The 27044-nt window shown below is 38.8% G+C and overlaps 1 protein-coding gene across 1 annotated transcript in view; it reads right to left on the minus strand.

Moving 5' to 3' along the window:
• Nucleotides 1–24888, minus strand: part of CNTNAP2 (contactin associated protein like 2) — a 1215871-nt gene extending 1190983 nt beyond the window's left edge. Inside the window, exons 1-2 of the mRNA XM_006088715.3 lie at nucleotides 24852–24888; nucleotides 23817–23927 (exon numbers count right to left, since the gene is read on the minus strand). Of these exons, the coding sequence (XP_006088777.1) occupies nucleotides 23817–23927; nucleotides 24852–24888 (148 nt within the window). The remainder of the gene's footprint in view (nucleotides 1–23816; nucleotides 23928–24851) is intronic.
• Between the last annotated feature and the right edge of the window lie 2156 nt (nucleotides 24889–27044).

The raw sequence follows: 27044 nt of genomic DNA on the forward strand, positions 1-27044 counted from the left end.
GGTTGGGGTGCGTACAAGAGGCAACTGATCCATATTTCTCTCTCACATCAATGTGTGTGGGTGTTTGTTTGTTTTTCACTCTCTCTTCTTTCCTCTTTCTCTAAAATCAATAAAAACATATCCTTGGGTGAGGATTAAAAAAAATAATCCCAACCTGCTCTATTCTAAACTCTGGGCTCAAGAGTCAATCAGTGTAAGTTAAATTCAGTGCAGCTGACTTTGATTTATTATCTGTATTTCTTTCATTTATATTTGGGTGTGTCAGGGGAAGAGTTTTTTCCTAGTAAAGGGAAAAATTTGATAATACAATAAAGAATAAGAATGATAATTAAGTCAGAAAAATTAACAAAGTCAAAAGGGAGCAAAAGCAGCTTAAAAAGAACAGAAACCTGCTCTCTGCCTTTTGAAGGATTTTCTACGCTCGGATTAATGAAACCATCGAAGCTGCAATGCATGTGAGCCACACTCTGTAATTTAGTTTGCATTCTTTACAGTGCTCTCGATCGATGCACAGGATCTTGTTATATTACATGAAATATACATTATAAATATCTGTAGAAGAATTATTTGAAACATATAATGCTTTGGTCTTTGGGGTTTAATTTTGTATATTGTACGGAGATGAAAATAAACCCCTCAGGCAGAAACACAATCGTAGGCTTCAATGAATAAATTATATTAGGGAATGTACTTGCGAGATGGCAAGAAACATGAGACAGGCTGCTTATGTAATAAACTCGGTCTCCAATGAAAAGTAACAAACTTCGTAAGCTGCAGTAACAACATCATATCAATAATTTTTCTGTTTTCCAAGACATTTCTTATTTCTCCACGCTTAAAGCCAAAACTAAAACGTGGATTTCTAGGGGCCCCACAGCATTTAAGGCCAGGAGCAAATATAATATGTCAGAGAAAAGAACATGAGTTTTAAAGACTGATAGATTCTTAATTGCCATATGGGGGGCATTACTTTGAAGTTAAAATAAAGTCCATGAATCTTGTGGAGAACATATAACACAATACATGTCTTTTAGCAGCAACTAAAATCTAGTAGCAAAGGGCAAGCAAGAAGAAAACACAGGGGTAGAGAGGCAGAGAGATGACAGAGACAAGGAGAAGAGAAACAGGCTGAGGAGGGAGAAGGCTCAGTTGGTTCTGAGGTGTGGTGGGTTACATAAGGTGAACTGACCTGGGTGTAACGCTATTGTCACTGTGAGAAATAGTAGTTATACTTCAAGGGCAAATCAACATGACATTCTGGAGGTGACTTTGGCAATATTTATCAAATACCTTAAGTGTTCTTTCACTTTGTTCCAGCAATTTTATTTCCAGTATCCTCATTCTTCTGAATGCTGGCAAAAACTTACGTCAAGAATGTTTATTACAGCATTAAATAAAATTGTGAAAATAGGGGAACTCATCTCAGTATCTAATCACAGAATATCATCTAATGATAGAGAACCAGCTTAATAAATAGCTATCGTATTAACAATATGTCAGACTATAAGATCATGCTTATAAAATTATAAGTGAAAAATGGCATTACAAATGATATATTCAACTAAATATTGTAGAATTCCAATTTTGTGTGTAAAAGCAGAGAAGCCTACACTCAAATATTACCAGTAGTTAATACCAGTTTATAAAATTATGGGCAATTTTTATTTTCTTTCTAATTACAGTTATTTAATTTTTAAACTTTCTTTAATGAATATGTAATGTTTTTCAATTTTAATTGATATAAAATATTTAAAAAAGCTCTTAACATCTACTTAAGAGGATGTTTATACATTTGTTTTATTTATTCCTTCATTTAACATGCCCTTCTGTGGTGCCTCCCATGTTCCAGTCATTGTTATCAATACTTTAAAAATCTTAGCTAGGTTAATCCTCACAGCAACTCTATAAGGTAGGTCCCATTACTGTGCCACCCTCATAGGATGGGCCAGAGCGGGGATTTGAAATCAGGGAGCCTGGCTGGGAATCTGTGTGTTAAGCACTGTGTTTTGCTGCATTGTTGTAGATGGGCCAGGGGAAGCCACGCCTTTGAAGGGCTGTCATTTGCAGGCCTGATTTATAGTGGCCAGAATGACATCATCTCTCTAGAAACAGTATAGGATCCAACTAGAGAACTGGATCCTGCTCCCAGGTCAGGGGTCTCTCATCTTTGTTCCATGCCCATTTGATCAAAGGCAGATTAAGGTGAAAACATGAAACAAGTCCTGATACTATACACATTTGTGCCTCAGGATGGTGCCTCACTACATTGCAAATATATTACTGAAATATTTATCTCTCTCCTCCCCCCTGCAGTCACAGAGGTTTAGTTTACTGTAATGGCTAGTGCAGGACACATAATTAGTGTTCTGCCTGGGACCATTAAAGCTTTTGACAGGCGTTTGTAGAATCATGGATCAGGAAGACGTGATGAGAAGCCATCTAATTTACAAGGGCATGCTGCTAAATGAGATTGACCTATTTTGTGTCAACAGTGACTCAATTCCTGACTTATCACAACCTGAAAATATGAAAACATACAGCTTTAATTATTCTGGCCAGCTACACTTTTTTTAATGAGTTCTGCTCTTTATTATTCTCATTCTCAAATATTGCAGCTAGGTTAGTCTGTGTTAATAAGAGGGGGACTAATACCATGGTTTAAATGAACATATACCATTTTATATGGTGCCAACTTTCTATCATTACTCACCTCCTTTTTCCTTACTTGCTCTGGACAACTATTCCTATTGGATAGCTGTTCCCCTCCTGATCAGGATCAGTGTTATGATAGACATACAGTATAGTGTGCTGGACATGACCAAACTAGGACAATTAATATCCATATTTTAAAAAAATGTTTTATTGGTTTTAGAGAGAGAGGAAGGGAGAGGGATAGGAACATGGATAAAAGAGAAACATAGGTTGGTCTCTTGGAGCCTGCACACTGGGTATGTGCCCTGACCAGGAATTGAACTGTGACCTCCTGGTTCACACATTGACCTCCTTTCTTTTTTTAAAAAAAAATATATATATTTATTGATTTCAGAGAGGAAGGGAGAGGAAGAGAGAGTTAGAAATATCAATAAGAGAGAATCAGTGATCGGCTACCTCCTGCACGCCTCCTACTAGGGATCAAGCCTGCAGCCTGCAACCTGGGCATGTGCCCTTGACTGGAATTGAACCCAGAACCCTTCAGTCCACAGATAGACATTCTATCCACTGAGCCAAACCAGCTAGGGCCAGGACCTCCTTTAATTTTGTTACCTTGCTTCTCAATAACAAGCAAACCTCTACTTTTACAGATTCAACCATCATTGTTGTATAGGTGTGCCTTGTACCCAGTAATTTGCTTGAAACTCTAAGTCTATAATAGCTATTTCTCCATCCTCCTCTATCCTGTGAATTTAAATGTAATTAATGTGGCTCAGGTAAAAACCACTGTCAGGGTGGAGATCTCATCAGCCACCTGCTCTTCTCTCTGATGCTTATAACTGGCTCATATCTTTCTTGTTCTCTTTGAAGACCCACAACACTATGACTACTTCCTTTACTGAGAGGGGCTAGAGAAAACCTTCTCCTACAAGCCCACTGGCTGTGTGTTCTCAGTCCATGATATCTCAAGACTCCACTACTGTCTCTTGTTTCACTATTGTTCTTCAGAACTAAGACAATGTTTCAGCCAGTAGGTGGCGCCGGTACGACCAAGTAGCCAAGAGAATTCTGAGCCAGGAGGCCTGAGTAAGGATGACAGTGGGCCTTGTGATACTGAAATGGTTATAACTGCAGGTGGATTACGGGGCATGGGATGGGAAGAGAGAGAAGACCATCTCTGAGAGTGGGGTTTGTGTGACTTTCAAGTTATACTTTAGAGCTGATAAGTGTTATTTTTTGTTAATCAAACCTCTTTCTGAAATTTCATATGAAGTGTAGTTAGAAGTGGTATTTATGAGTTCTTTTATAAGAATGGAATTTGTTATATTGTATATGTAATTGTTTTTATATTTACTAATATCTAACCTCATACAACAAAAGATTTGATGTGGCTAGGCTATAATAATTTGCATAGTAATAGCATTTTCAATATCTTTTGCTTCGTTATATCTTTCCATTCAGAAAGGAAACATGCATTTACCTCTCCATCCTGGAAGATTAAAAGTCCCTGGAGGTAAGGGCCATATATGACTCATCTTTGCATCCTCCAGAGTCTATCCAAAAGCATTCAATAAATATTTGTAGACTTGAAAAGATTTGGGATCCCGAGGACAGAATAAATTTTCCTTTATAAGCAAGCATGATGAATAAACCTGAAGCAAAAATATGGTTTTCCTAGCAAATAAATCATTAACATCTAAAAGTAGGATCAGTAAATTTTTGCTTTCCGTGACTAAAAACATAAGCAGTCGTAGGATAGCTCTACCTCTTTTCAGGGGAGGGGAGCATCTTGTCTCCTACCCTCTCCCCTCCTGCCTGCTACCCCACCTGGGAAACAGACAGAACCTGAAGATGCAGTCAGAAGGTGGAGGCTACCGCAAATGGATTTATCTCAGGTAAACCTGAACAATGCTAAAGTCCAAAGGTAGAATTTTTATCTGTAAACTGAAAAACCTGTTTCAAACCTTCGCTTAGAAGGATTAAACTTTCCCACCATCAATTTCTCATTCTGGGAATGAAGCACCTTTGAAATCAAAGGGAGCTTTGCAAGGAGAAGGGGAGCCAGAGGAAGGCATTCAACAGCTTCCAACTGCATTCCAGCCGTATTTGAAAATATGCAGCTCACATAAAGCTATACCGAGGCCTTCCTGGGAGCATACATTTTAACACCCAACTGAATATTGTAGCATGCATGCAGGGACACTGTTTCTAAATAATTCACTGCCACTTTTACAATTCTTTTAATATTTCATGATTTTATCTTTGAAATTATATGCATCTGTATTTCTGGAAAAAGTCATCTATCTAGCGCCTGCTGGACCAAACCCTGGTACTAACACCTATTTTTTTTTTTTGGCACACAATACCTCACATTACCTGTGAATATGCTGAAATAGCACACTCATGATTAAGTTACACTATATAGCAAAGAAGATTTTAGAGATTTTCAATAAGGTTGCTGATCAGTTGACCCTATGACAGAGATGTTTCTGGACAGCATAATCTAACCAACTAAGCAGAAAGTTTTCTCAAACTCAAAGCAGGAGAGAGATTTTCTGTGCAAAGGCTTGCTTAGCTGAAGAAAACAGGGGCCTTGGTTCCACAGTTGCAAGGAGTCAACTGTCAACCAGAACGAGGTTGGAGGCAGATTCTTCTCAATATCTCCAAGTGACTGAGTCTGGCCACCATGTTCACTTCTGCCCTGTGTCACCCGGAGCCAAGAACCCAGTCCAGCCTGGACTTCTGACCCAGACAACTGTGAACTCAAATATGGGTGTTGTTTTAAGCCACTGAGTTTGTGGCAATTTGTTATGCAGCCATAGAAAACTAATACAGCACATTAAACACAACACATTTTATCTAAACTATTTGTCTTTCTATTAAATTGTGTTTCCCATCACTTTTCTAAGGATGTTAATGCCTGGTGGTTGAGAATCACGAATGCCTTCCTCCCCACACTAAATAAAATGCCAACAACAGAATCCATATAATCCATATAATCTGAATCTCACTTTCCACTCTGTTCTCTTTACCATGATGCAGTTAAGCTCCTTCTTATCTGTTCCTTGGGATAATGAAGTAGCTTTCTAATCATTATCAGCACGTCGAATCTACAGGATGCTGCCCATGGAAACTGCCTAACACCTTGCTTTTATCACATCCATCTTTTCACTGGAAAAATAGCAAAATCCTAAAAAGAAAGTCAAACCTGAGTTCTTAATAAAGACATTTCCCCTCACCCTGCCATATTTCCGGGACCACCCAACTTTTTAGTCAAATTAAACAGATCACCTCACCCTGAAAATTCTCTGTGTATTCCCACCTATACATCTTTCTTGATAATAAAAACCTTTTATTTCTGAATGTAGTTTTCAATGTCAGCAGAAAATTTAGCATTTCCAAGACACATATGTTGTTTGACTTTGTACCTTCATTCGCTAAATGAAATGCCTTTGGTAAATATTTGCTCTCTGAGCAAATAAATGCAGCCTCTCCTGGCTCATCCTAAAGGAAGACGTTTCCTTTAACACATTTCCAGGGCACTTTACTTTTACTTCTCACACATGACATATGACAGGATGTAATGTTTGTTGCTGACACCTCCATGACCTCATTGAAAAATTCAGAGCAGGGCTAGCTCATTGTTCTCTATCCTGAGTGTAAGTCCTACAGGAGGATCCACCAAATAGATTTTGTTGACTTTTAAAAGTAAGTTAATGTATTTAAGCAGTTTAAACTCTATGTGGAACTTTACTTACTGCTACTAATTAAAATACGAAGTACGGATCATCTCTATCGATTACTAGTACATAAGCCTCTGAGGGTTCTTGTTTGGAGTGGTTGATGAGTCCTCTTCTAGGTAACTCCTTGCGCCTGAAGACACTGCTCAGACTCTGGCCACTGGGCAGTTTTAAACAGCTCTCACATTTGAGGCATGTGAGTGGTTCACTTGCCCAGCTTCCTTTGCTGCTAGGGTAGAGGCATGTGATTAAATTCTGCCCAACAGCTGGAGACACAAGACCTTGTTTAGGAAGGGATGATGGGGCAGAAGTGGTGGCCGTGCAGAACTGATTTGCTCATATGATGCTGTCAGAGGCACCTGGCCTTCCCAGGCCAAAGTGGGGTCCTGCAAGTCAGCTTGTGTGTGTGGCAGTGTGTCGCTCTCTAGAATTTCCTGCAATTCTCTAATATCCTTTAACAAGTTCTCCTCTGTTTGAACAGCTAGTGTGGCTGCTATTGTTACAATTAGAACACTGAGTGATAAGTGTGTCGCTCTCTAGAATTTTATGCAATTCTCTAATATCTTTTAACAATGTTAAACAGCTCTCACATTTGAGGCATGTGAGGGGTTCACTTGCCCAGCTTCCTTTGCTGCTAGGGTAGAGGCATGTGATTAAATTCCGCCCAACAGCTGGAGACACAAGACCTTTTTAGGAAGGGATGATGGGGCAGAAGTGATGGCTGTGCAGAACTGATTTGCTCATATGGATACTGTCAGAGGCATAAGATATGGAGAGGTTCAAGTTTATTAGGTAAAATTGAGCACCTGCAGAATGCCCTCTGGTGGCCAGAACTCACCTTGCCTGAACATAGAAGACCTGAAATTTAGTGAAAATTAATCAATGTCTGAAGAATGTAGGGGTATAAATACTCTAGTTCCCAGCTGCTATTCTGGCTAGTTCCAGAGCTTCCCTGTGGAGTTGGAACCAAAGTCAAGTTCACAGGATAGGGCTGGAGACTATGCACTGGCTTAAGTTGTCCATGTCACTTCCTACATCCTTGCTGGCTTTCCCCAGGAACACTTTCATTTTCATGTGAACCCTCATCTTAGCAGGAATACTTTTTTACTTTGAAGTAATTGGTCCTTGAAAGTTGATCTGTGGTGCAAGACTATATCCTGGGAAACGCTAAGTGAAGTGAGAACCCAGAAAGTAGCAGAGAAGCAGTGCAGGGTCAGCAAAAAGTCAATATACAGAATTGAATTGTTTAAAATAGTTGGTCTTTTTTTTCAATACTTATCAATTATATTCTAATTCCCAGTAAGCTGTATAGTTTAAAGAAGTATTCTTTTATTGTGAGAATTTATATTTTATTATCAATGTTCAGATTTTAAGGAAAAATTGATATATCCATATACTTACATTATGTCTATGTAATAGCATTTTTTTCTTTAAAATTTCCTCTGAAAACTCCTCAAAGGCAATGGGCACCATTGAATTATACTTTCTTTGACTACTCTGTCTGTAGTCTATAAAGTGGGAGGTTATCTTCAGAGATGCTGCATTTTAGATCAGAACTTGATGAATATATAAGGTCTACAGAACTAATGCAGCAAAAAGCACATAGAAAATTCTCTAAATAGATATTTCCAAGAGACTTCAATTACCTACTTAAAGTAGTATTTGATACCATCATTTTTTTCCTTTTTGCTTTATGCATTTGCTTTATGAAATGATGTTGGGACAGATTTTTGCTACTTTGAAATGCTTTTTATTTTTTTCTGGATGAACATAGTACATTATGCCATCTCTGACTTATTATGGCAGCTCTGGGGCCTCCCAAATTGTAGGCAGCTCCTCACTGTGAACAATACACAAAGTTAGGTAGACCTTGATAATAATCCTGGCTCCAAAAGACATGACCGGTACCCGGGGAAAATTATTTAATCTATTGTATATCAGTTCTCACCTCTGGAAAATTACATCTACCCAATGACTATTAATACTTTAATCTCCATTTGGGGACTTTAAATCATGACTGATGTCTTCTAAGGTCATGCTATTTATGATACCGGTACTTTTCAGCTGAGAAATAATTGAGTGGTTTCTATTTTTAATGGGGTACATTATCCTTGCTGAAGAATGCATTCTCTTGTAATTATTAAATAATGTCCTCCTGTCCCCTTCTAATCATCAATCCTCTCAAACTTAATAGAAATTATGCACATGTAATGATTTGGACAAACTTTTTGACTCATACTAAACAGGAGGTTACATATAATGCTCAGATATATGAATGCAACTTTATCTCCACCTGGGCTTAGGCTGGGCCCCAGTGACAAATCTAGGTCGGTATTGCTAGGGTTACACCAGTGAAACAGACCATCCAAAGGCATCTAGTTCAGTCTTCAATGACAGAATATCATTCTCCCTAACACCGCGAGCCATTCTGGCTCCTATACAGGGTTTACCTCCAGCCGTCCAACGCAAAGCACCATGGCACAGTCAACAGCAGAGTCAGCAACTGAGTCTGGGGCCTGATGAAGGACTTTTGGCCAGGCATACCCTGATACAATCTCAACAAACATCACACAGCTGATACATGTCCTGAAATACAAAGGAAGCCAGCAGAGCTCCTTCTTCAACAGTAAACAAACCTCTTTATCTTAAAGGAGCTTCTTATGGGCTCCCTAGAGCTGTGATCCACACATTCCCTACTATTCTTCAGCTTCAAATGATACTGCTGGCTAGCACTCAGCTGGAGGAAATCCAACCTGGGGGCCAGAGGCTGCACTTGGCCGCTGGCCCCCAGAGCCACCCTCAGGCTGCAGCTAATACTAGTTCCTACACATCCCACAGCCATGAGGAATCCCCACACTCTACACTATTCTAAAACGTTTCCAACACAAAATCACAGCTACCTCACTCTCGTCTCTGCCATTATTGCTTTTCCCTTTAAACTGAGGCTGTCCTGTAGGTTGACCTTAAACACCCAGCTCTCTCCCCAGTGTTCCAGTTACTACAATTTTGTTGTCTCCACACCACCACCTGCTTTTCACTAATTTCTGACTCTTCCACAAAGGTTAATGTCACTGCATGTGATTGTGCCCTGTAAACCCCCAGAGCCAGCAGTCCCACACATCCAAGCTGACTAGTGCATGCGGCTACTGAACACCCGCCAGGTGGCCAGGGAGACTAGCACCTGTCTCAGAGAGTGAGAAACTAAATTTGTAACTTTAGTTCAATTAACTTAAACTTATATTTAAAAACAGGTACTCAATTCAGTAATTGGAGGGCTTTTAACTATTTTGGGAACACTTGGATATGTGAGACTAGCTTTTCAACCATAAATTTTATGAAACTTAAATATAGATTAAATATTTCTAATGAGAATTTAGCTTTTGAATTAAGGTGTGCTATATGTCTACCATATTTTTAAAACTGAATATAGAAAGCAATATGTCTAATTAATCATGTTGATTACATATTGAAATGATAGTATTTTGATATGTTAGGTTAGATAGAACATATCATAAATATCTTTAAACTTTTTATAATTTTTTTGTAATATGGGTATTGAATAATTCAAATTTAGATAGGTGGATTACTTTATATTTTATTGGATAGTACAGCTATGGACTGTAATGTGAATAATGACCTTTTTTATTTTTTAAATGTGTTTTTATTGACTTTAGAGATGAAGTAAGGGGAGGCGAGAGAGAAAAACATCTATGTGAGAGAGAAACATCGATTGGTTGCCTCCCCTACGCACCCGACTGGGAATCAAACCCACAACCTTGTTATGTGCCCTGACCAGGAATCAAACTGGTAACCCTTTGCTATATAGGATGACATTCAACCAACAGAGCCATACCTGCCAGGGCTGAATGATGACCTTTAGAGTAATGCAGTATGCAACCTATAAAAGCATTTATTTACTTTATCACCGCCACCATGTTCACATTATGCCCCAGCCCAGCCCTAAGTTGTGAGCTATTTAATGAAAGCTCATCGCTTTATCCTATCTAATAAAAGACAAATAGGGTAATTAACTGTACCTCCGATACGTTTCCCATTGGCTAATCAGGGTGATATGCAAATTAACTGCCAACCAAGATGGCGGCCGGCAGGCACGCAGCTGAAGGGAACATGAGGCTTGGTTGCTCCAGTGATGGAGGAAGCCAAGGTTCCCCGCCTGCAGCGGCCCAGCTCTGAGCTCCGGATGCAACAATGTTGCAATTATAGAAGCTAAACAAACCCCAGATACCGCTTTCAGCCAGCCATGGTCTCAGAGCTGGAGCTGGCTCTCAGCTCCAGTGACAGCCATAGAAGGTAAATAAATCCCAGAATAAAAAAAAAAGAAAAAAAGGAGAGGCTGGGAGCTTCAGTCGCCCACCAGCCTGAAAATGGCCCTCAGCCCCTCACCCAGACTGGCCAGGCACCCCAGTGGGGACCCCCACCCTGAAGGGGGTGTGACTAGATGCAAACAGCCACCAGCCCCTCATCCAGGCTAGCCAGGCACCCAAGCAGGACCCCCACCCTGAACCGGGACACCCTTCAGGGCAAACCAGCCGGCCCCCACCCGTGCACCAGGCCTCTATCCTATATAGTAAAAGGGTAATATGCAAACTGACCCTAACAGCAGAAAGACTGGGAATGACTGGTCACTATGATACACACTGACCACCAGGGGGCAGATGCTCAATGCAGGAGTTACCCTCTGGTGGTCAGGGCGCTCTCACATGGGGAGCTCTGCTCAGCCACTGGCAGCTCTGTACAGCTGCCGGTACAGCGGTGGTGGTGGGAGCCTCTCCTGCCTCCTCAGCAGTGCTAAGGATGTCCGACTGCAGTTTAGGCCTGCTCCCCACTGGCAAGTGGACATCCCCCGAGGGCTGCTGGGCTGCCAGAGGGATGTCTGATTGCCATCTTAGGCCCAATCCCCCAGGGAGCAGGCCTAAGCCAGCAAGTGGTCAACCCCAGAGGGGTCCCAGACTGCGAGAGGGCACAGGCCGGGCTGAAGGACCACCCCCCCCCCAGTGCACAAATTTTTGTGCACCGGGCCTCTAGTATAAAACTAAAACAAGTTAGTATTTACTAAATTTGAATGAGGGAGTACATAAGAAGACAGGGAGAAAGGAAAAAACAAAGGAAGGAAGAAAGAATTTTTGTCTGCCCCACAAGGAAACTCAGGTCCATCAAAGACTTAATGGGGAGAAAGTCTTTAATAATTCTCTTTATTAAATTATGCAAATGTTTATGGATATTCAGGGGCCATCTAAGCCTTCTCCAAATTTGGAGATGGAAACACTCACCGATGTGCTCCAGATAAGCATTTTCTCTCTGAGATGCTCTCATCTCAGAAGCCCTAACAAGCTCCCTTGTCAACTCTTCAGATGTCCGAGTCTGACATGCAAATGAATGTTGAGTCCAGCTCAGTGAATGTTTATTGAACGACTGGGCTCAACCTTTCCCTCTAATGTCAGCAACACCTCAAGTCTTATTTTGATACTCACTTAGTCTTGTCTATTAGGCCTTTCCAGGTCTTGACCTGTGTCACTATGCATTAGAACTATTTGAGAGGGCCACGGCTGAAAGGGTCAATGCTGCTATCTTAGTCCGACATAACCACTCTACTAGAACTGGCCCTTGCCCACTTGTTTGGATTGTTTCTTTGAAAAGACATGTCCAAATGTACTGTGTTAGCCTTGTTTTCTTGGAGGTACTTTGCAAAAACTTAAAAATGTAGGTTTACATGCAGCTGACACGGTATTTTTTTTTAAACTTATGCATTATTTCTGTAATTTTTCACTTAATATTTTCAGACTGCAGTTGACTGTGGGTAACTGAAACAGTGGAAGGTGAAACCACATATAAGAGGGAACTACTATATAGATAAATTTGAAAGTGGTAACAGGAGACAATAACGAATTCATGAATTAGGTGGCCTCTATAGTCCATGTAGAAGCCAGAATTTTTAGGACAAGCTATGTACATAAACTTGGAACACTCATGGGAATGTGTGGATCAGGCCACTGATATAAGGAGTGGATGGCTGGATGGCTGGAGTGGGAGGTGAGAAGGGTTAAACAGTGTAGCAAAGAAGATACCTGCATGCAGTAAGCACTCCATGGTTGCATCTGGAATGAACTGGGATGAGAAAGAGTATTTTTTAAACAATTTTTGTTCTTCCTTTTAGATACAGAAGGTCTTAGAAATAAAGAAAAAAAATGGTGATGTGCTCTCGCAGCCTGAATTATTCAGAGTTACATAAGTGTTTATGAATAATGAGTGTCTAATTGAGGTGCCTGAAATATAAATAACTGTACTATTTCATGCAGCAATGAGAGGCAGAATTCTCTTTCGGCAACAGGACTTTCATTTCTCCCCTTCTGCCTTCTGTTATTCCCACTGTTGAGTGTGAAACTAGCAAGGTAATACTTCAGGGCTTCTGAAGAAATCAATCTGACTTTTTTTTCTGTACCAGCTGAGCCATCCTAACACAGAAAAAAAATGGTAGGAGGAGTTCCCTAGGAGTTGAGAACAAAGTGAGCCTTATGTCTTGATTCATCCCATACACAGAAATAGAATCACAGGGTTTTAGATTTGAGTCTCAGTGAGAAGTCTGTGTGAATTTAAATTGTTGGCCCTCCAGAGACTGATGACCATGTTTCCCATGACAACTTGTCTGTCTCTCTCTCCTTACCGAATCCTTGCTGTGTTACTGATCAATTGTTAAGGAGCACTGATGATTTCCAAATGTATGTCAGATCAATAGGAAGAAAAGGCTCAAAGATCTCACAATAAATTAATGTAGAATTGCAACAACAATAAAAACTCCAGCATTGCCCCTCTGTTTTACTCATTGAATGGGATGCCCTGTCTGCTCTGAGACCCTCTCCCCTGCAAGGAGCACAGAGGGTCCTGGCTGGCATCTCTAGGCTAGTTCACCCACATGTCTGTCTCCTCATGCTGAGCCACAGGAAACTGGATTGCAGACTGTGGGAACCAAAGCCTGTCTCCAGACCCTGTAAAGAAATCCCTCAGTATATCATGCAGGTAAGGAAGTATTTTTGCTGGAATTGCATTGTTTTGGAATGCCCAATAAGATCCCTAAAATTGGACCACCTGGGTGTTTCCTCCAAGTCCGATGGCTGTTGGAGTCTGGCACTCACACTTGGGAAGGGGTGAGGCTGCTTATTGGTTACATGGTTTCTCTCTTTCCTCCCTGCTGCCCAGTTAGTGCTAGTCCTTTGAATATAATACCAGTAAACCCTGTTTGTTGTTCAAAACGCAACTGTTTGCTTCCAGATTTCTCTTTTAATTGTGGAAATTCAAATATAACAGTTTTAATAGAAAACCAGAGGCATGTATTGCTTCTCTGTCATTCTCTTTAGGAAATTATTTTCCATCATAAATGGTTAAGTCTTATAATACCTTGCAAATAATTGTTTTTGCTTTACTTATTCCAATACCTGATATGTAGAAGATTGGAAAAATAATTGAATCAATTCCCTTGGCAGTTCCTACAGGTTTCCAGAAAGTATGGCCATTCGACTACACAATTACAAAATGGAAGGCAAAATGTGACAATGCTGAATCCTGCATTTGGAATGGAAGAAATAATTCAGTCATGATAGCAATCCCACAATGGGATATTGTTATTAGTCCTGCAGATTACTTCCATCTCATACCAGAGACCCAGGTTATGGTATGCCTGGTGGATCTCAGATATTTTTTATTTTGAGGTCGAGTTTTGTTTCTGTTATTCATTCACTTTGTCCTGACTTCCTGCTTTTCCCCCATGTGTGTTTTGAATATTAAGAGTGTTAGAAACTAAAAAAAATCTATATATTGCTTCTGTGAGATTCGAGCATATTGGTGCTGCACATCAGTAGTTTTCTCTTACTTCAATTCCTTTCTGGGACACAGAATGTTGGTCTCATTGTTTTGTTCCAATATTTGCTTTTTTCATAAATATAATATTTCAAGTACGGTTATGTCTTTGTTGCCTACCACCTCATCTCATACAAATTCAGAAACAAGACTGAAGAAGTCTAAATTTTGGCTCCCTTTTAGTGTAGAAAAAAAAGACGAGTCTTTTAAAAATACATTATTATATGTAAATATTTAAAACATTGTCTTTATTACTCTTTGATTATTTAAAACGAAGATAATAAGCATAGAAAGAAGTGACAAAAGTCAGTATATACTTCTCAAAAATAAAATAGAGGCACGTGTCTGCGCTCTAAAACACCAGTGGGAAAACTTTAGCTAGGCCCTATAACCAACTCAAATATTATTACAACTTTTCTTAAAGAGCAGCTCACATGGGCAGGGAAGATGTGGAAAATAGAACTGTGAGTGATTTTTAAAGTCAGAATAGTTTATTTCAAATGCTCAAATCTGCTGTTAACTTTGACCTTTGGCAGGAAACTAGACTTTTCTTGAATTTGAGTTTCTTATTCACAAAACTAAATTTTATTACTTATAAATTCTTTCCTAGGGTTTTTGTAGGGACCAGATGAGATGTTGGACATGCACAGATGCAGGAGACATAGGGCTTGTGTTAAACTCACGCCCAGTGTCACAGGGTCAGACAAGTGGTGAGTCTACAATGCAATGCTGCATACTAACCTCTGAGATAGACATAAAAACATGGTGCACCTTGAAAAACGAGGAGGTACCTGTCTATCCATCAGTGATGACTTTTTAAAGAGGTGACACCTCAACTCACTACCTAAGGACAAGTGACTTAAAAAAAAAATGTTGACATTCTGCATAAAGAATGATCCACATAATAAAATCTGGAGGCCAGTGGTAACTGCTTGTAATTCAGTACAGTGTGGACATAAGGTGTCGAAGGATTGGGGTAGGGGCAGCGGTGGCGCCCTCTGGTTTTCTGGCTTCCCTGGACATTTTTTATTTATAAATGATGATGATAATGTTTGCTGTTGTTATCTATTCTCTGTCATTAGCTACATCAGTGTCAAGATAAAGCATCATTTTTTGGAAGCCCTTCCACAATGAGGATGGTAATCTGTTCTGCCCTCCTGTGTCTCTCTCCTGAAGGTACTATCCGAAAGCTCTGTTTAATTGTTCTCCTTCTGGGAACCTATCTGACCCTATAGGAATGAGTGGCCTTATCAAAAGGGAAAACAAGAGGCTCTAGCCATCACTTATAAGCCTCTAATACCACAGAAGCATGTAGACTACAGAAGCCTGCGGTTTCTACTTCCACTCTTTTCAGAAAAGTGAAGTAGGAAAATTAGTAGGGGAGTTAACATATTGGTAAGTCCTCAATGACATCAATAGGTTCTATGCCTTTAAACAAAAGGAAGTATAACAAAACCAATTTTACCATAGGCTAATTAATACGAACGTGCTAAGTTCTTGCAGCATCTCATCATTGTTATAATGAAACAACCTTGAACAAAAGGACAGGATTCCAGGACCTGCAGTACTTTTCATCACCCTAACAACAGAGCCTATATGGCTTATCTGGTGTTCTAAGCATCAGCTGAAATCAAAGGAAAACAAAACAAACAAAAAAACTCAGATCAATAACCCATTGAAATACGTATGTGTCAGAAACAGGGTAGGGAAAAACCCACAAGAGGTGTGTAATTATGCTCCGTTCATACATATGCTCAGGCACAAACTTTTGAACACAGAATAATTCACCCTGGAGGCAGTCTTCCTGGCTGCTCATGTAGGCTGATGTGAAGGTAACAGATATAACTCAAACAAGGATCCTTCAACTGAAATAAACAGCATTGCCCACCCGTTTCAAAGCCGAAAACAGGTACAAACAACATAAATTCCAGAAGCTGCCTAGAAGGAAAACAAAGCAAAATAAAAACAACAACATGAATTCCTTACATTGCTAAGAAAATAAAAATAGCTAAGAAAAAGTAAAATGAAAGTGACCTTGGGGTGAAAACCTGGCAAATAAAATTTTTCACCTTTTGTGTTTACATTTTAATGTTAAAGAGGCAAGAACAATAAAGGTAGACTGTCCTAAATGCCCCGGTTTCTTGTCAGCAGTATTCATGTCAAACATATATCTCCATTTTAAGGCAAGGGATCAAGTAAACAGAGTTGATTGCTCATTTGCAGGGTAGAGAAGAGGCAGAATGCTAACAAAGGCTGGACTGCTTTGAATTTTATTAGTGACAATATTTTTAAATTCGTTTGGAATTCATGGGTATAAAAGGGAGGCAATCTAATTTTTGTATTCTTCCCTAAGAAAATTGTGTGAAATAGTCATTAATTTGCTCAAGGTATTAAGACAAGGGACTATTCATTCTAATAAGTATGACCTAACCAGGTTGCTAATAGAGCCATAACTAGATTAAATCCTTCCAATGGTCTTGGAAATAATTTGGTCTGTTCTTGTTTCCCTTACTGAATGAAATTAGGAGAAGAAGGCAAATAGGCAAAAAGCAGGGAACTTGCTCTAATTATAGAAGAGCAGATATTGAAGAATGATGCAATCCTTCATCTGGTATGGAGGAAATGTAATAATAGGGTTGGAAGCATGGTTTTCACAAGTGTGGTTGTTTGTGCCCTAACCTTTCCTAAAAAATGGACCCTGTGCAGTGCCCCGAGTCCTTCATATGGTCAGCTGATGGGAGTTTCCCAGACAGTGACATGTGGACATTCTCTACTCATTTCTAGCTTTTGTTTTTCTCAAAGGCTACAATGCATCTGAAACACAAAATGTACTGTGTTCCTTATGGGCTAGACATATAAGGACCCACAGAATGTGTTCTATTAGCTACAGGCACCTGTTAGCAATTGGATGCAGCCGCTTAAATTGAAGCCTCATCTATGCAAAAAATATCCTGAGCTAGGGCTGTTTCACAGTTTGAAAGCATTGGGAGAACATCCAAACCCTGGGGCCATTTCCCAATTGTTCTGCATGTACACTCATATACTAATTTTTTTTATTTATAAATGATGATAATAATGTTTGCTATTGTTATGTATTCTCTATCATTATCTGGACCACAATTAGCTACATCAGTAACAAGAAAAAGCGTCATTTTTTGGAAACTGAAAAATGTTAGCAAATATTCATTCTTGATTTAACAAATAATTCAACATAGAAGCAATGAGTATTTGAAGTTAAAAATGGGTGGAATAATATATGCAATAAGTATAATTTGATTTAATTGTTCTTTGTTAAGAAAATATTATTTGAGGGTCAAGTGTGTGCAGTACCATGTTAAGAAAGTGCTTGGAGACTGTGTGAAGCATTTTGTTTTAAGATGAATATTTCTGCTATCGTACACACCATTCACACAATTTCCCCACCTTCTTAGCAGAGATGTAAAAAGTATTAAAGCCTCTCTTTGAATAGAATAAGCAAATATCAAAGGGATAATTAAACATTTAACCTCCAAAAGGTACTATTGGTATATATTCCAGAATGGTTTAGAAAGAAAATTTCAACTTGTAAAAACTTTATTGGCTAAAATAACATGGATATTCTCAAAGTTATTAAAGAGAAAGTATCCATTAGGATCAAGACAAGAAATTGTAGTTCACCTTGCCTCCAAGATGAGGTGTTCTGAGAAGACAGGGTCCTGGAGGTGGTGTAGCCCAAGTTTCTCATATGGAAGTGAGGTAACTGAGCCAGTTAAACCAAGGGAGGGAGGGACCCAAGGTCTCTCCAAGGGCAAAGGGGAAATCTAGTTCTTGTAACTCTGTATCAACAAATCTACAAAGATGCATTTATTCTGGACAGCTTTTCAAAATAAATATTCACTTTAATATATTTCTTTGCTAGTTCAGATGTGAAGTTTTCCCACCCCATTTGACCTAAACTTTATAAGGCAATTACCAAATAGCATGGTTTTCAATATTGCATGTAAAATAAAATTACAAGGCATCTATTACAGAGATATATTACAAATATGTTAATTGATTAGTCACAATTTTCCCATTCCTTTAGACAATCAACTGTTAATATTGTGATATAAGGAGAGTGTCAGGAAGTTAATATCCCAGAGCCATTTCACAGATGGTAGTAGTGGTTAATGTAGTAGCACTGATTCTAATCCAGTTCATGGTTTTCTCACAGACAAATATGAAGATCTTTGCGACAAACCTAGCAGAACAGCAACTTCCTTAAAATAATTAACTAGAAAGTTCTTCATCTTAAATGCCCCAAATCTAGAAACTCCCTTTTTCTAATTATTCTCGTTCACTCTGCCAAACCAAAAATTATCTTCCATCACACTATTATCAAAGACCCATGGGATACAACTGTACTTCTAAGCATATTAAACAAACCCAATTAAAACCATTATGTACAGAGCGATTGGCTAAATTTTAGAACAGCATCTCCCTGAGTGAAAGCATGTTCTGCTGGCCCTACGGATGCCCCATGATGGAGAGGTTTTCTCACTCCCCAAGAGAGGACAACAGACCGCAATATTTGTCTGGCTGATTTGATCGTGGACATTTGTGTTATATGTGTAGGTGCAAGAGAACACAGTAACATAACACACCTTGGGAATCAGTGTTCTAGGGGAAATGCTACACAACCCAACATAGATTTCTATGGGGGACAGAAAAGAAGGAATTAAAATTCCAACATTATAAAATTTGATGCCACAGCAGAAAAACAGCAATAGTATTTGCAAATTAAAGACATGTCTAAAATTATGAGCCAATTCCTGGTGAACATGCTTTTAATATTCCATCAGAGCAAGGGTCAATCATACAAGTGTATAATGTATTGTACATGTAATTTTAAAGCTTCGAGTGAAGTCAAGATTTTCATTTGTATTTGAGAATTGGAGTAAAGAGAATAAGATAAAACATACAATAGAGTTTGATGGTAACTCTCATTCAATTGAAAAGGTGAATACAAAGACCCACTGGTGCCTTTAAAGGAAATCATTTAAATATGTAATTTTAAAATCAGACAGAATTTATATGGCTGAGTAGGGGGGAATAAACATTTATTTTTATTCTCCCTAATGTCCAAAAAATTCTTTTTGGCTTTGTTGAACATCATAAAATTACTAAATATTATATTAGATCCTTAAAATCTAATTCAAAAATATAAAGATAACAAGAACAAAATAACACTTTAAAATCACTGACATAAACTATTTTATTTGAAATGAATGGAATTTAAGGTGAAAAGATGGGCAACATTTAAGTTAATGTTAAGAGGCAATCTGATTATGTGAAACTCATTAAAACATTTTTATCTTTTAATTATTATAATATCATTTTTTCTTAGATGTTGACAGGGGAAACACAAAGACAGTGGCAAACACACAAATCCTAGCAATCACATTTTAGGAAAGCACCATTTTAGTAATGACAAGGGCATTTCATTCAGTTGCTTTAAAATGTTAATATTTGCATTATTATTTTGAGGAGCTGAGGGCAACTGACTGCAAAGAGACTAATATTTAAATGCGACACTTTCTGCAGATTTTTTTCATTTAGCCTTCACCAGAGCTCTGTTAAAGTGTATAATTGATTCATGTTAAAATATAAAGAGGGGGCCCAGACTTCCAAGATTACTCTGGTGAAATTATTAATAGAACTCTCTCACTGTCAAAAGTTCCTGGCTTAGGTGATAAATTATATAGTGCCCATAGGAATCAGGAAACTAAGATGCAGAAAGTTTAAATAATTGACTAATACCATACTCATCCTTGGTTGATTCCATATTAGAACCTAGTTATGCATGAAGACAAGACATTCTTGTCCCACTGCTCAGCACTGCATCAGAGCCTGCAAAATCAGCAGGTGTTTCCAGGAGACTGATCCGAAGATGAAGAAATATAGCCAGTCCAAATAGGAATGTCAAATATCCTGCAATGCTATATTAGAAAATCAGCCTCCTGCATTTTCCTGCTCCCAAGGATCTAGTCTTAAAAGGCCAATGCTCCTAGGAGAAGAAACATGTGAGCCAATGAATTCATAATGAATCATTAGGGAGTAGGAAGGAGCAGATTAAGAGACACACTGAGAAAGGGTAGAGGCTGGAGAAGGGAAAGAGGGAAAATAGTGGGGTGAAATTTGCCCACGTGGACAGAAGCTCACCAGTTGGAAAGATGAGTCTATTTCATAATTTAAGCCTTGATGTTACAGTCTAAGGAGAAAGCTTCCTCATCAAGTTTAAGAATGGTACTTGATCTGGCAGATACTGGCTGCCAGGGTGGGCAACAAGGAACAGAAGGGTGGATCAGGGACAAGAGAGAGCAGAGGAGCACAGGCTAAGGCATTCCTGGCACCAGAGAGACAATGTCCTCGTGGAGGCTTTGTGGTCGCTTTCCCAATTCATAGTGCATCAGCTCTGGTTTGGGATTTAATTAGCTGTGATCCTTTTAATACATAAAGCAGGAAAGGGGAGAAAGAATAGAAATTAGAAAGAAAGTGATTACAAATATAACTAAAGGACCTGATATTAAGGGTGTCAAAAAGGAGAGAAAAATTTTGCTTTCCAGGTGTAGTGGGAACAAACCCTCTGAAGAGCAGAGTGTGATTCTTTGCGGAGTCGCCTAGGAGCCTAGGACACGTGGTGCCAAGGTGTAGATATAGACTGTACCTGTGACCTGAAGAGGAGGCTGGCGTTATACTAATTCCTAAAGCTCCCTCTTGCACAACAGGAAGCAGAAAATGATAAAAACAATGATTTGCCCAAGCCAAGGCATCAAAGCATGGAGGCAATTATTAACGTCAGTGGTATCTTTTAAGGGAAGGTAAAGAGTGCAGTTCTCTTTAAGACACAAGTTTGGACATAAGGGATCTGCTCAGGCAGTCTTTCCAGATGTCTGTTATATACCTATTCCTCCTAGAACCAATCGTCAATTATGTGGTCTACAAATGCAATCTGTTCTCCCTGCTGGAGGAAATAAAGGTGAAATAACTTCAAAAAACACTGCCAACAACTCTCTGCCCTTTGCTTTTAATAGAGAAGACTTTTTCTAACATGGTAGGGATTATCCAGGAAGTAAATCTAACAAGAAAAACTCTCTGAGGAGCAGCCGGCATTGAAGGATCTACCAAGTAAACCAAAGTGGCAAGAGGGTGAAAAAGAAAGGAAATTACCCAAGATGCATCACTTAAGAAGCTCTGAGATTTCATGACAGCATTGCTGTGACTATATAAACATAAATCAAACTTGCCTTAAACCTTCTACCTCATTGTAGGTTCAGGTGCTTTCTTTGGGCAAATTTATGTGCAGCACTGATATTGCTTCATCTGGCTTAATTGGGCATGAAGAGTGTCAGAATTGAGTAGAAGACATAGATTGGTGTCCCTGAACCACTAGTCCCTAGCTATGCCACTTTAGAATCTCAAGTTCAGACTCGCAGCTGATGTCTTTTTGAGTTCCTATATTTATCATTTTAACTTGTAAAATGGGGCCAATGAAAACTGTTTTTAATAAGGAGATATTTAGTAACTAGGAAGACAAATTTATTCAAATTAGCTCAGGCAAGAGGAGGTGACCATTAGAATTAGAAAGGTAAATTTCATAGTCTAAAGCAGTGGTTCTCAACCTTCTGGCCCTTTAAATACAGTTCCTCATGTTGTGACCCAACCATAAAATTATTTTCGTTGCTACTTCATAACTGTAATGTTGCTGTTATGCATTGTAATATAAATATCTGATATGCAGGATGGTCTTAGGCAACCCCTGTAAAAGGGTCGTTCGACTGCCAAAGGGGTCGTGACCCACAGGTTGAGAACCACTGGTCTAAAGAAATACAGCCAGAGTTATAGCATGATGACAGCAGGGACCTAAAAGAGAATAGGAATGACCAGGATTTATCCACCTTCTATGTGGATCCATTTGGTCTCTGCTTTTAATTCTCTTTTCATATTATCTCCACATGGCCCTTCCTGGTTTCCCCAATAGCCCTCTCAGTTCCCAAATCTATGTCATATAACAGAGAACACAGAAGTTCTGAGGGCATCAGTTGAGCTCATGGGTTCGTTCTCTCTCATCATCCATGGTTAGTAGATAGAGAAGACCATGTGGTGGAATGGAAATCCCTTTAGGGTAGTAGAAGGAGGATTATTTCGACAAAAGGCATGTGAAGTAGGAAGTTGGCAGAATAAATAATCGGCATCTCTAACCTAACATTCTATCTAACAAGGTTGTTATTATGAAGATCAAATAACATCTAGAACACACACACAAGCATTTTCTAATCTGTAAAATACTATATAAATGTAAGGTAGTGGATAGCTTATATATAACTCTCAACGTTTTAATATCTGTGCTTCCCTTTGGCAAGAGTAACCCATTTGATTGTCATTGACTCAGAATGACACTGACTGGGAAACTTTCAATAAAGAATGTTGAGATAAATCCAGAATACAGATCACAAAACTTAGGTATTGTTCTAAGACAAACAAACAAGTAAACGACTTAAAGAAGTAGGCTTCAAAAGACATGAGAAAATTACAAGTGGATTTTGCATTTAAATATTACATTTCTCCCCAGTTTGTCATGTACTGGTCCCTGATATCAAGGCCGGAGGAGATGAATTTGTATTGGGGGGGACCCCTAAAATTAAATTTATACATGTGTCAATATGTCCCCTGATTGTATATTTGCATTTATACTCTGCTTCTCTATGTATTCATGAGCTCTATCTTTCTAAAATGTATTTGAAGAATATAATTTAAATAAATGATAATGACAAAAGTTGAAGCCAATGTGTATCAACATAAGGCTCAACTGAATTTGTTCTTTTCTGTATTTTGTTCTTTTCTGTATAATTAGCAAGTTACACCCTTTTACCCTTCTGTGTTGGTATATGATCTTCTTGCTTTTGGATGCTTATATGGTGTATGAATACATAAAGAAGTAGAGTATAAATGCAAATATACAGAGGACAGATTCTTGCCAACAGTGAAGTAAGAAAATATATCCACAGCATTCCCAGCTTCCCTTACATACATGTTTTTTCTCCCTCTGGAATTCCCTTCTGCCTGTATTTGTCTTTAAGATAAGTAATGTCATGCTGTGCTAATTATATGTATCCTCAATAAATGTGGCTTCTTAGCCATTTACACCTTAGCATGAACTTCAGCCAACATGGCTCCTCTCCTAAGGGTATTTGCATATGAATGTTATAATGACATGAAAAACTTCTTGTTTATTAAAATAACCATATCTGAATTTCTTTTTTATCTTCTTAAGGAGGAAATAACCTCCCTACATTGTTTTCTACCTTGATCCACTTTGAGGTTATCAACTAGTGTCTTGTGTGACATGCAGAAGCAGAGTGACATGAGGGATAGAGAGATAGCCAGCTGTGTGACAGTCACAATGAAGTAGATTGTATGGGCTGGTTTTGAGGAGGGAGTTACATGCAGCTATGTACAGTATGCCACTACATCTATAAATATAGAATTTCTTATTTAACACACTTGTTGACATAGGAGATAAAAGTTGCTTACCCCCTCGCTTGTTGATCCTGGCATAGCCCGGAGAATAGCTTGCAGACATGGAGGACGAGCTGCTGAAAGCTGCATGGGAGAGCCCAGACACAAGGGGTTCATCACATTTTTCTGAAAAGAAGAGAGAAGGGGGAGCGTTAATAAAAACCGTTATATAACAATTGGTGTGTATTTGCTAAAATAATTACTGACTACAGCACAAATTTAAAAATCTATGATACAACAATGGAGCAAATGATCAGAATTTAGGCAACTCAACTATGACATCCAGACAAATCACAGGAACAGTTTAAACAACCTTCTGGCTTTCAAGAGTTATAACTATGACCCAGTGCTTTATGCCTAAGGGCCTCAATTCAGACCTGCTCTCTCAGCATCATGAGCAAAGTTGAGGTTGTTTATTTAATAGGCTTTGGAATCTGGCATCTCCCGACAACCTTCATTATAGGAGTAGAGGATCCGAAACACTGAGATTGGAGGCGGGAAGACTAGGAGGAATGCTACCCGAACTAAGAGACTAGGGAATAGTAATACAATAATATCCAACTTGAAATGCATCTAAAATGCATCAGTTCCCATATTTGAATAGTCAACTGTGTTGGTACCAGGTGATCCTTCAATTCTATTCCTCACTTGGCTTCTATAGCCCCATTCATTTTTTTGTCCTCCTCCCTCATTACCACCTTGTTCTCCAAATCCTTTAATGGAGCTTTCTCATTTTATTTATGTCTAAATGGTAAAGTGCCCAGGACTCGACCCTTCGATTTCTTCTCTGTCTACTCTCATTGTCTGAGAGACTGCATCAAGGCCTGTGTCTTCTCATACCGGAACATCCCAAATGCTGCCACCTTGAGCCATCTGGCCATCAGTCATCAGAAAGGCTACATAGTCTCTGTACTTCCTCCCTTGTTCCCCTATCATCCTTCTCTACATAATGACTAAAGGGACACTATTAAAAATATAAGGGGTCCTGCGGCTCCTACTCTCAGTCCCTCAGAATAAAGTCAGAAGCCCTACAATGGCCACAGTGGCCACCTCCTTCGTCGCCTCTCATTCCCGCATCCTTGTCCATGATTATGTAGCCACCCTGGTTCCCTTCCCCTTCCTTCAACAACAGGCCTGCTCCTGCTGTGAGCCTTCACAATGACTATTCCAGCTGCCATGAGGCTCTACCCTACTCCTGCCAGGCTCTGCTCAGTCATCTTTCATTGCTGTAGACAAGCTCATTAAGTCCACCTGGCTGAAAGAGCATGTTGCTACCGTCACTCTCTGCACCACATCTGCCTCATTTTCCTGAAGAGCATTGAGAGTCACCTGACATATTATGTTTCTTCTCATTTAATTGTTTAGTTTACTGGAAGCATATGGGAATAAAGTTTTCGATAGTTTGCTTAACATTTACTCTCCAGGGATCTGAAGAGTGCTTGACACACACTCTAAAAACATTTCCAGAATGACCTTAGAGTCCTAAAGCACACTGCTTAATTACAATGTGGCACACCACCTGATGTTTTTAATATATGTTTTATTGATTTCAGAGATGAAGGGAAAGGGAGAGAGAGATAGAAACATCAATGATGAGAGAGAAACATTAATTGGCTGCTTCCTGAACACCCCCTACTGGGGATTGAGCCTGTATCCCTGGTGTGTGCCCTGACCAAGAATCAGCCATTGAGCAACACTGGCCGGGCACACAACACTTGATTTATAGAGAGGTGCTCTAAGTCCCCAACAAATGTTAGTACACACTCAGTCCTCCGTTCAATGGCACAGAGGTCACACTGGATATTCTAGAATGGTTTCTACCTCACCTGTTTATAAACAGAAAAAACATTAACAATAGGAGGAATGAACTAGTTTTCTTGAAAAGTCACTCAAGTAGAGTTCCATCTCCAATGATACTAGGAAAATTAATTATTATTTATTATCTCATCCCTCAAGTGTGTACAAATTTGAAGCTAAAATGAACAAATCCATCCCTGTAAACCATTGTTAGATTTCTTATTTTTCTTAGTTATACTGCAGGTGCCTCTGGGAAATATGGCATGTGTGTATGAATTTATTCCCCAGAAAGTTAAATGTAAAATGATGAAAATATGAACAAAAATTTTATTTTTAAAGTATTAGTTCACAAAGTGAGTGTCTAAAGTGAAGGATTTCATATTAATTGCTTTAAAAAATGTGCTATTCAGTTTAGCTACCAGTACCCCCAAATAAATAAAACCTTGATTTCCTCTCTCCTGACTCTTTGGAGTCTAACTTTTTCTAATCTTTTGCCACAGTCCTGCATTTAACTGGAGTAATTGTTATTTCTCAACTTCTCATTGTATGAAGAATGTGCTAATGTTCATTCATTTTCCTTTAATTCATTCAAATATGCACCAAGCACCTATGCTGTGCCAGGCAGGAGAAAAAGCAGCAATAGAGGAAATTGACAATATTACGCATTTTCATGGAAAGAAACAGACTAAAAAGTAAAAGGTAAACTTATATTACGAGATAGTGATAAATACTATAGAGACGTTAATATGAAAGAGGGATAGGCAGCTTGGGGGAGTGTGGAGGTTGAGGGATTTTTTTTATGCCTAGTCAAGGAAAGCCTCTGTGATCAGGTGACATACTCTGAGAAGTAATCAGGAGATGAGGAAGTAAGCCCTGTCAGAAATCCATAGCCGAGTGCTGGGAACAATTTTCTTAGTCCAAACCTGCTCCATAGCATAATACTAATGAATGATGCATTTTCCAAGAGTTAACCTTCAGTGTGTATAGATAGTGATATCTAAAGTAATTAAAATGAGGTTGATGAATAATTGATTAAATGATCCATTAACTAATTTAAATTTAAAATGTAAATAGAGCATTCATAAAACCTGAAGATAGTTTATCCACATTACATTTTTAAAAGTTTGACTTCTGTAACAAATCATCTTTATACCAAATTTTACATTTGTCCCTTTTTTTAAAATCATATAATTAAAAATTTTTAAAAATAGGGAACAGAAAATATAAGAGTATATAAGAGATTATTTGTGGGGTTTTTTGTTTGTTTGGTTGGTTTTTGTAAAGGGTGGCTGTAAAGTTATTATCAGAATTGAAGCACTTTTATGCACTGGCAATCTCACATTCTCCTTAATTGAGGTGTAATTTATAACCGTATAATTATGAAAATTAGATCCTAATATAAGGTGACAGGTGAAAATTTGACTTTGGGTGGTGGGCCCATGGTGC

Source organism: Myotis lucifugus, unplaced genomic scaffold, assembly GCF_000147115.1.
Source record: "Myotis lucifugus unplaced genomic scaffold, Myoluc2.0 scaffold_51, whole genome shotgun sequence".
NCBI lineage: Eukaryota > Metazoa > Chordata > Mammalia > Chiroptera > Vespertilionidae > Myotis > Myotis lucifugus.